The sequence below is a fragment of the Lepisosteus oculatus genome, chromosome 11, assembly GCF_040954835.1.
Source record: "Lepisosteus oculatus isolate fLepOcu1 chromosome 11, fLepOcu1.hap2, whole genome shotgun sequence".
NCBI lineage: Eukaryota > Metazoa > Chordata > Actinopteri > Semionotiformes > Lepisosteidae > Lepisosteus > Lepisosteus oculatus.
This window is the reverse complement of record NC_090706.1, coordinates 32,119,254-32,130,193: the sequence shown is the minus strand read 5'-3', so window position 1 is coordinate 32,130,193 and position 10,940 is coordinate 32,119,254. Positions and strand designations below refer to the sequence as shown.

The 10,940-nt window shown below is 38.4% G+C and overlaps 1 protein-coding gene across 2 annotated transcripts; it reads right to left on the bottom strand.

Annotated features, from left to right (window-relative positions):
* Positions 1 to 2,681: 2,681 nt before the first annotated feature.
* Positions 2,682 to 10,015, bottom strand: LOC102695660 (H-2 class II histocompatibility antigen gamma chain). 2 transcript variants are annotated; one of them, XM_015350030.2, is made up of 9 exons: positions 9,789 to 10,015; positions 7,360 to 7,532; positions 7,086 to 7,177; positions 6,532 to 6,588; positions 6,226 to 6,309; positions 5,439 to 5,541; positions 4,891 to 5,100; positions 3,877 to 3,930; positions 2,682 to 3,373 (listed from the first exon to the last, which is right to left on the bottom strand). In XM_015350030.2, exons 1-9 carry the CDS (start codon positions 9,875 to 9,877, stop codon positions 3,366 to 3,368), a joined length of 870 nt encoding a protein of 289 aa, XP_015205516.2. In that variant the 5' UTR covers positions 9,878 to 10,015; the 3' UTR covers positions 2,682 to 3,365. The 2 variants fall into 2 exon arrangements, with proteins under 2 accessions (XP_015205516.2, XP_015205517.2); XM_015350031.2 differs by having other exon boundaries at positions 7,360 to 7,529; positions 9,789 to 10,013.
* Positions 10,016 to 10,940: the final 925 nt, after the last annotated feature.

The window sequence follows — 10,940 nt, the reverse complement described above, 5'->3', positions numbered from 1 at the left end:
TTCATGTATGCACTTTTACAAATGATTTACATTGAGAATCACATCTGCAGCTATAGGACTTCAGAGATATATAAAGTAAATGGCAAACCTATCTGGCAGCTGGAATATAATTAATAATAATAATAATAATAATAATAATAATAATAATAATAATTGCTTACACTTATATAGCGCTTTTCTGGACACTCCATTCAAAGCGCTTTACAGGTAATGGGGACTCCCCTCCACCACCACCAATGTGCAGCACCCACCTTGATGATGCGACGGCAACCATAGTGTGCCAGAGCACTCACCACACATCAGCTATTAGTGGGGAGGAGAGCAGAGTAATGAAGCCAATTCATAGATGTTTTTAGATAATAATTATAATGTTAGAACATTAATGCATGATTTATTTTTCATTTCACTACTATTCTTGTCATAACAAGATTCATAAACTCAGGATATTGTGTTTTAGATCCATAGGTTTTAGGGTGGGTTATGTGTTCATTTAAATAAAATTTACTTGATTCCTTCTTCCTAGAATGATGCTGTAGTATTAGTGTGATTTTTCCCAGGTTATCCATTGGTATATTGTGACCTCTAGTGACAAACTTTGGTATTCCTCTACTCAATTTACTGTTGTTCCTAATGCTGAATAATGGGAGTTGTTTTCCAATTTTGCAGATTATGCTAGGTGTGAACAAAATGCAACTTAAACTGTATGTGTGACGTTTGTTGAGTTAGAAAACTCTACAGAGGTAAAAAACAAATTACCTATGATTCTAACAAAAATAATTTATAATGTCTTTTGAAGTTGAATGTTATTAGTTAAGCACTATTTGCAGATTCAGTTTCCCTTTACTTGTTATTACAGCATATATGAAAAGTAAATGTCTAGCGTATTGGTAGATATCAGGAACTTTTGGGAGCTACTGTACCATCCTGGCTCATGTCACGATTGTCTGAGGGCTAGAAATTTTCCTGGTGTGTTTGCCAAGTCTATCAGGAATCTGAGGGACTTTCCATATGCACTCCTTCCAAAGCAGTTATTTCTCATTGAGCAGAGGAAACAAAAACAGTGAACCCACAACCATGAACTCACTGGTGATTTCCATCCGCCCCTTTTTTTAGCTGCTTTTTCCAGTTCAGGATTGCAGGACAGCCGGAACCTATCCCAGCAAGCAATGGGCACAAGGCGGATACACCCTGGATGGACGCCAGTCCATCAATGGGCAGACAGACACGGACACACACAAGCACACACTCACTCACTGTTGATTCAGTATTTCTTTTTGCAAAATTTGTGAGCAAAGTCAATTTCTAAAAATACTCAAAGAAAAAGGTTACTAAGGCAGGCAATCATACACAAAAACAAATGCCACCTGAAAAGTATAACTTGTTAAAATGTATGTAAAACAACCAATTAAGTACATCTTTTCCATTGTTCTAATCTGTAATTTATGAGATATGTTTTTGTAATTTATCCTAAACTTCTCATATATTGTTATGTATGTGGTAATTTTCCATCAGTTTATCATTTGTCTTTCACCAATTTAAGAAAAGTAAATCAGAAAAAAAGTGATGGGACATATAAAAATATAAAGAACAATGTATCAGTTGTATTCTCATTCTACGCAATCCCCCTCTAAAAAGTATGTACTGTACAGTAGTCTCACTTCTTTATAAATAGAAGAATAGAAATTAAGAAAAAAACAATTCACTGTGTGTTTTTGTGCTTTTGTTTGAGAAAAAAAGGAACTGAGGCTTCATGCTTCATAGGTTTCCATTTAAAATGTTTAACTTCTTGCAAGTTTTTTTAAAAAAAGACTAACTTCATCTAGTCAAAAACTCAGCAATTTGCGTCAGCAAACCAGGAGGAACTGGCATCACTTTGCAGGAAGTATCAGCTGATCTGTTGTTACACGTATGCGTTACACTCTCCCCCACTTAATTCGCCATCCTCGGGGAAGGGCTATCCCATCCCACTCTCACACCAATGTAGCGCTCTCAGGTTCATGCGGGTATGCGCCCTCACCCGTGCCACCTTAGGTCAGCCCCCCAATGCTGGGAACTCGAACCCAGGCCTCCAGCGTCACTCAACAGGGATCCAGCCAGTTGAGCTAAAGAGAAATCTCCCCTCAGCCCGGCAGCTGAGGTCCCTGCTATTTACAGGGAAGGGCGGTGACATTACCATGCTGGTAAGCCGGCTCGCACAACCTGTAATGTCGGCCGTGTATGTTACATTACTATAGTGTTTTTATCAGTCTGGAGACAGATAAAAGCAAAAATATAGTGGATATGAAATCAAGGCTTTCCAAGGAGTTTGTGCTGCTGTTTCACTGTGTTTGGGGCAATTCAGTAGATATCCCCTTATCCATTTTAGTAGTTTTCTCATTACAGTGAAATAGTATCCTTATTACTTTACTTACCTTTAACAAATCATTGTTTTAACTGGCCTTATGGACACACTTTCCTTTCATTTTGTCTTGTGGTAAAGATTTTGCTGGAAACAAAACCTTCCATAACAATCTTTTGAACTGCTTTGAAACAACCAGTTGATGAAAGTGCTCTTTCACAAGACACTTTTGTGTTCCTAATACCTTGGAACATTTAAATGAAAAAGATTGAACAGAATCTTTAAATCCAGTGCAGTATTACATTTATATGGAAACACAGATGTAAAGCATCATACAGCTACGTTTATTAGGAAAAACCATCTTTAATTTCCATTTCTCAGATACATTTACATCTCTTCCAGTCTTCAAAACCCTGCACTTCATAACTTCGATCTTAGCAAATATTAAGCACAAGAAAGACAGAAGGTATTGTATACATAAAATATGGACAGTAATTATTCATTTTATTCAATTTTAATTAAAAAAAATAACTGCAGTGAGGATTTTGTTTTGGTTGAAGTTCCAAGGTGTGGTTTGTGAGTGGACGTACTGGGGACATGTTGGGGACAATTCTACAGTAATACTTAATTGTTTTCAGGAGGACAATAGATTTTGGATGGTGTCTTAAATCTGCTACAGTATGGGCGGCTGTAATTAAGGTGCTTTCAAATGGCTCTTTATTGATGGCATACCAATTTAAGTGCAAGAGAGGTTAATTTATTTGACAAGAAATATTTAGCCACTGTTATAAATTGAATGTAACACATTCCAGTATGACTCACTGTTATAGACAATCGAGAACTAAGTAATAAAAATAAAAAAAATGCTTTAGCCCCTCAGAAAAATATGCCCACTAATGTCAGTAATGGTTCTCTAAAAGCTGTTAGCATGGTTTCAAGCCCTGATCACAGATATTTAATGATTACACAATTGTAGGTTTTAGGAGCGCTTCTTAGCTGTCACTTGTAAGCATCCTTCCCATGTAATTTACTCATCTGGAAAACAAACATTAAAGAGTTAGATATCCTGACTCTTGTGTATATATATATATCTGACAGCAGTGTGGCACACCATTGTATGTATTAAAACTCAAAAAGTAAATACCTGTATATTCTGTGGTAAATACTCATCTGACAGACATAATATTACTATTTCTATTATAAGATAATAATTAGTTATATTTAATTTTTTACACATTAGCCGCGTGGGATTTCAATAAGAAAGGAAACTGTGCAAGGTTGACAGTCCTTGCTTTCTACTCTCATACCATTTTTGGAAAGAAAATACCTGAAAGAAATTACTCACATCTTTTCATGTAGAAGAATTAAACAGATCTACATGTGAGGAAAATCTAGCAAATTCTGGGTGAGTCAACAAAAATCAGCAAACCCCTGTTTGTTGATTAATGTTTCTTATTTCACATTAGTGCTGTTAGTTAACTACACGTTCATTCGTTTTAAAAGAGGTTAGTATCACGGCTTCTCTTCTTAGAACTCACCTTTCAGCTCCATCATTTTGGGAAAGCTTGGCAAAGCCATCTTACGGCCTTTTCCTGTTAATCAAAAAAATATCTGTTGTGACGGACAGGCTCATAATCATTTTTATTCTTAATTGTATTTATTGTGCATCACACATAATATTCTGAACCAATATTTGGCTTTATTTAAATCATTTTATGTGCCTAATTGGCCATTGTTCTGAAAATTCACTATAAACCAGACTGAAGTAGTAATGGGACAGAACTGGAGGCACACAGATCTTACAGTATATAAGGCCTGATCATCAAATTGTTTTTCTTTTCTGAGGTTAGCAACCAAATCATGCCATTATAAGGGAAATTCAAAGCTATAAACACCACTGGTGCTTAAAACAAAAATCCCCAAAGAGTGTGTCAATCCGGCTTGACCTACTGCATTTCACAGAAAATATCTATGTCGCTGGTCCCTGTGACATCTGAGAGAAAGAGAAGACTAAGGCTAGATTGACTATAGACATTTATCCTCTTGACTTGGAGGACACAACGCAATGGGTGTAAGGTTACAGTGATGGCCCTCTGGTATAGGAGTCTTGTTTTAGGCATTGGGAGTTGAATTCTAGGTCTGATTCCACTGCGAACACTCAGCGTGATGCCTATCAGTCACTATAGATGCTGCAGAGTTTGGAGTTGGGGTTTTGAGGAGCATAGAGTAACAGGTCTCATAGTATGAGATAAAACTAATGACAACGACAGCATTCAATGTCTCCCAAGAGCATTCACGATCCTCACAGTGAAGCCTACATAAATGCTTGGATAGTAAATGGAATCTGGGGTCTGACCATGCACACCATGTTAACATGCATCCTATTAAACACACCATCTATTAAGCTGTTATTTGGGTGAGGAGAGGGGGGTGGGTAAGGGGAAGGTGGTTTTTTTTTGTTGTTGTTGTGAGCAGATCTGTTCAATCTAGCACTTCCATCTTTGGAAGGACATGCAAATCTCAACTTAGATTTAAGGAAATCTCTGGCCTACCTTCCCCACTATCACACTGAGGTCTTCCGAATCGGACTCTGGTGCCTGGGAGCTCATCCCCATTCTTGTCCACACACCAGCAGTAGCCCGTGCTGGACCAGCACTGCATGGGCAGATAGTTGCCCTGTTCGTCACACTTGGGGCGGAAGACCCCAGGATGCACAGACTTGGCATTGGCCTCCAGCTGGCATTTTGTCTGGATACCAGACTCTGCAAATAGGAATAAGAATATCTGAGAATGTATGTCTATAAACAACCATGGCAAATCTTTGGAATTTTTCTCTATTGCATGCTTCCAAATAATTATACATCCATTCCAAATACAAATGTGGACAATTCTCCTTCTACTCAATATTTCAGTAAGAGAGAACCTCAGGACAAAAAGCATGCAGCTCATTTACTGGTCAGGAATGCAGCCAGGGTTGTCCCCTTAGCATAACTACCTACAGTAGTTATGGGAAAGGTCATGGCCATTTGGGTTTTTGCAATGATTTTATTTCTTTTTTATAAAATCCCCGTCTGTCACTCTTACCAACCCTGTTTCTCACCTGACATGGGGGTGTTTTTTTCCTCAGGAACAGGGGTGGGCTTTGGTGGTTGCTGCTGGGCCATCTGGAAGATGAGCCAGCTGCGCATCCAGGACTCAAAGCTCTGTAAGGCAAGCATGGGAAAAGCATGGTGACCCTACAGTCCTACAATCTTCAGCTCCTGTAGGATAGTGCCAATAATGGTCACGCGGTATCTAAAGAACATTCTTTGCTACCTTGATGCTCTACTCATGTACTGTCTACACAAGCCCAGAAGCAGCAAATTCTTACAAAACAGTTCACTGCTGACTGCATTACTTGGTTTGTGATAGAAACACATACCAAAGCTCTTCTGAGCTGCAAAACTTAAACTGTATGCTTAAAATGCATATGTGTTGCTTAGGCAGCACATTCATTAACATTGCTGTTTCACAGCTCTGGGTCTCTGGATTTGATTCCCAACCTGAGGTGCTGTCTGTGTGGATGTTATATGTTTTCCCGTGTTCATGTGGGTTTCCTCTGAGTGTTCCAGTTTCCTCCCACAGTCCAAAGACTTACTGGTAGGTTATTTGGGCTACTGGGAAAAACTGGCCCGGGTGTGAGTATTTTGAGTTTCTTTGGGTCAGCCCTGAGATGAACTAGTGCCCCATCCAGGGTGCCCCCTGCCTTGCACGTTTAGCTTGCTGGGGTTGGGTCCTGCCCCCCACGACCCTGATTCTGAAGAATAGTTTAGATGCTCAGCTCATGTATGTGTAGTTCTGACTGGAAGGACTGTTATTAACTACTTCCATCAGCTACTGTGACTTACCTTCCACTCACTGTCCTCCATCTGACTCTTCATTCCCTGCAGGTTACCCAGGAAAGTCTCGTTGAACTGAGGAAGATTCTCATCCTACATCGAAATAATTAATACAGAATCAACAGAATCATCAAGAATCATCATTCTTGTGCTAATCAGTCTGAGATAATAATGAATCACCTCTTTTAGAGGGTTAAAATCATCTGTTGATGATAACAATGTTTCATTTTCTCCTCTGTCATTTTAATCTCGACAAAGCAATTTCATTTAAAAAAACAACAACCTGCAAAGGAACAGAACATCATTTGCTTTTACCTGCAGAAGGTCCTTCACTTGCTTCTCCAGGCTGACAGTGGCAGTGTCCTCAATTTTCTGTCAGAAGCAGGAATAACAGCAATTCATCTAATCCTCACAGCATTAACTATGAATCGCAGTCATTAGTCATTTTTATTTCTGAGTCATTGCAGAATACTATAAATCATTAATACTGTGATAATGGGGCTTGATTAACACAAACACCACCTAATAACATTTAGAATACATTATGAAGACTTGTTCGTGCATAGTACTTATGAGCGCTGCAGTAATCTTTGTAATTTTAATTATAGTTGTGATTTGTACTTTCACCGTGCAGCTGTATTACCGAAAATAACTAGAATGAGTGCAGGAATAAAGCAAAGTTACAACATTTCTTAAACTGGGGAAATGGTTGTTCCCGCACTGTAAGGAGACTTACAGTGCCATTGTGCAGGCAAGAAGACTTTTCCATAATAATCACAAATTGAATTGATGTCATCAATGCACAAGTTGCCTATGTCTTTCTGGAGTTAAGAGAGAAGTCTTTGAAGTAGCAGCGGAGGTGATCTTACCTTCATGGGGACCTTCTTGGAGTCCTCGCTGTAATCCATCAGCAGAGGCATGTTAAACATGGGCATGTGCAGCATCTTGGGAGCAGATGGTGCTGGGGTGCAAAGGAAAGAGAGGGGCTGCCATAAGTTTCAATGAGACAAGACCCCTTCAACCCCCCCCCATTTCAAAACGTGGGGATCCCTGGTTGTTTTTCAGGGTGTGGCTCCAGGGATGAGCGTGTGCTTGTGGGTCAAGGCAGCGTCATGTGAAGGAACGCCGTTCCTGTGGACTTACGGGCTGGTTTGCGGGTGTTGAGCTGCTTCTTCAGGTTTTCGGTGTGCTGCTCCAAAGTGGTGATCTGGCCCTTCTGGGACATCACGAAATACACCGTGACCGCCTGGCCTGCGATCAGGAGGCATGCCAGCAGTGTAAAGCCGGCGATCTTATACCCCCGGTTGGATGAGCTGCTGTGGAAACAGGAAAGGAGAAGAAACTTATCGGAATGAAATGAGGGACAATGTGAAGCCCGAAAACAAATAAGAATGATCTCACTGTAGGGAAGAAGTTTCTCTCGACACAGTGGGTTTATTTTAACCATTTGCAGATCTGATAACAATTCAGTAGTTATGCTGCCTGTTTTGCCTTTAGAAAACTAAGGTTTATACTAAAAACTGATCATTTTGTCATTAAAACAAAATCTTTAGTATTTGTGATATGCCATAGCAATGAGACAAAAAAATAAAATAATCTGTTTTAGCACCAAGTACACACATATTTAAACTCTGAAGAGTTGGTTGTCTCTGTTTTCATCTTAATTACCGAAATCATAGGGGCCGGAGGTTGTACACTCCAGAGCAATATTTGTTCCCCCATTTGCTGAAATTAAAAGACTTAAATCACTATGATTCCAATCTTAGTAAAGATATGTAAACATTTTCTGTTTCTTTAGTTTTTTAGGCTACAGCAGTTACCTTAACTGAGGTTTATTTTGATTTCTAGAAAATGTAGTACTAGAACATATGACTTTGAAAATCACCTTATTGTATAGTTTTGTTAGTAGTAAAATAACACTTCAGAATACATGTTGAACAACTGCAAAGGGAAGCTGGGTAGAGCTTGATTCAATTTTTGGAACTAAATATAAAATCTTAATTTTGAGTGTTCATCAGTAGCTCTGCATGTAAATTAGTAAGAAAGAGATTAATGAGTTTAAGAATGTGCTCAGCTCTAGTCTTAAAACAAAACATTTAGTTTTGCTGTCTTTGTTCTTTCTTTTCAGGATCTGTGCACTTTGTAGTCCAAACATTTGAACCCATATATGGCATCAATGATGTGGCACCTATAGCATCAGTTGTTGCTAGGCAAGAGGTGCTCTTGAGTTTTCGAGAATGTCTCAAGTTTGAAAGACACCAAGACATACAACAAAAAAGAGAAGTGAAAAACCACAGAGCTGAGATTGAAAATATTATATATAATATTATTATATACAGTATATATATTATAGATATCAAGAATTAACTGAGATGGGGAGGCATGTTCATGTTACTGAAACTGTGCTTTGAGAATTATTGTACATCCAACACAAAATATATTTCTTTGTAAAACAAAAGGCTGTCCTTCCTGGAACCAAAAAATGAAATTATATATACAGTATATTGAATTAGTAGTAAAAACTTGTTCCTGTTAAAACGTATTCAGGCATCGATAGGAACATATTCAAGGTGATAAAATAATAAGACTATTTAAACTAAGGTTTGTAAATTTTGCTCCTGCTTTTTATTATTTCACAAAAACAAACATATTTTGGCCTATTCAAAATCTCCCATTTTTGTGACTATGGAGTATAATTTACCCCTCCCACCAGCAAAAAAAAAACAATACTTTTAAAAGGAAAGGACCTTCAACAGCTGTTAAGGGTGTTCTAAACTACTGTATGTTGTCTTTTACATTATATGTACACGTTGAGATATGCACAAATAATCATGTAAATCAAAAAGCATAAATAAAATAAGCCAACGAGTGTGGTGGCAGCTTATCATAGCTCAAAAGAGGGGATTTCTTAAAACCGCCTTCGGGAGTCTTTTCTGGTCATTACAAACATAGAGGATGTACAAATGAATGGATTTTTTTATGAAATTATTTAAAAAGCTAATTGACTGCAGAATACTGCAATCGCAAAGCCAATAAATATTTTTTGTTATCCTGTCTAGTAGTCGAGTGGTTTCACTACAATTTAAATTTGTAAAACGTATATTACAAACTCCTGCCCAAGCCTAGTTAGCACTCCACATTTCTCCGGCAACAAGTGACGTAACACCAAAACACTTTACTTGATTTGAAGAGAAAATATTTTTTTAGAATGCTTTTTTTCCCACTTATAATAAAGTCACCTGTCAATTATTGTGCAAAAAACATACACAGTTTATTATAATAGCCTATACATACTGTAACTAGCGGTTGATGAAACAAAGACCAAATACCTACAGTATATATAATATTCAACCGAACAGCAACAAAGCAATAAATGATATATAACGAAGATACACAATAAATTATTTTTAAAATATTGTTGTAATCCAATCACTTTTAGGGTGATTCTTTTTTTTCTTCTTTCACAGATGTGAAAAACGGAGCAAGAAACGACACTAACAAGAAAATAGGTGCATTACAGTTTACACGAGCGTTTTATTTCCTTTTATGTTTCTTATTGACAGATTCCCTACCTTCTCTGCCCGGTCTGAACATTAACAACCGTCTCCTCGCTGGGAGGCCCTTCGTTCCTCAAGAGCGCATCATGCTGTTCCTCGGCCATCCTGCCCTGCTTGCTTCGCACTTTGACGTCCTCGCTAGGCGCTGTACCAGTGGTAATAAACGCGCTGGCAAGCCTGCGCACAGTTTTAAGACTCTTCAGAAAAAGGAAGAGCCTGTCCTTGCACTAACCGCTAAACAGGAGGGGGTGAGCAGAAGTGAAAGCACTCTTTCTATTGGAAACCCCCCAATTCTAAAGGTGAGGGGGGTGAAATTGGCCGTCTAGTTTCAGTGCTACTTGAGTTTCCAATTGGCTGCTGAGGGAATCATCATCAGTTGATAGACAGACTTTACCTGAGAACAAACCTAAGGAGTAGCTGACTTATTGGAGCCATTTAGAATTTATTTAAGACTGACAGTTTTAAATAAGTAAAAAGGGGATCGTGTTGCATTTCCCCTGTTTCTTGTTATATATCTTGCACCTAAAAATCAAAATACTGTATTTTGCAATTAAAGTCTTAAACATTTTTAGCCAGGTCCTGCTGTCTTTACACCCCATCGATGAGGAAACAAATGTTTTGCTTCCTGTTGTGTGAGATTCTCCAAAATATCATTAATTTAAACAAAACACACATTCAACGTGTTGAACACAGCAATCCCGTTAAGCACAAATAAACTGCTGTGTTGCTTTGTTGTCTTAAAATATGAAATATAAACCATTGGGCCACACCAAATAATCTATTGTTTAGTTTAAATTAATGCATATTGGAAAGTGATGTTTTGAAATGATCATTTTTGAGTTTTGTCATTTAATGATTAGGTATCTTGAATAAGCATATTAAAATTAATATCTGAACATCAGGGCGGCACAGTGATTAGTATTGCTGGATCCAGCACTAGGGCCCTGCGCTTAATCCTGGACCTTGGGTACTGTCTGTCTGTGTGGAGATTGCATGGTCTCCCTTTATTCTTGTGGGTTTCCTCCCACAGTCTTCTGGGGAAACTGGCCCTGGTGTGTAACTGTTGATATCTGCCATGTGATGGACTGGTGCCCTGACTGAGCTATATCCTACCTTGTGCCTGTTGCTTGTCAGGGTAGGCCCCAGCACACATGTGACCCTGAATTG

Bases quoted from the DNA above. Each gene is read 5' to 3' on its own strand.
- LOC102695660 (XM_015350030.2), bottom strand. From the start codon at position 9,877: ATGGCCGAGGAACAGCATGATGCGCTCTTGAGGAACGAAGGGCCTCCC. The intron at 7,178-7,359 runs GTAAGTCCACAG...TTTGCACCCCAG, and splicing joins CAACACCCGCAAACCAGCCC to CACCATCTGCTCCCAAGATG. The intron at 5,542-6,225 runs GTAAGTCACAGT...CTTGCCTTACAG, and splicing joins TGGAGGACAGTGAGTGGAAG to AGCTTTGAGTCCTGGATGCG.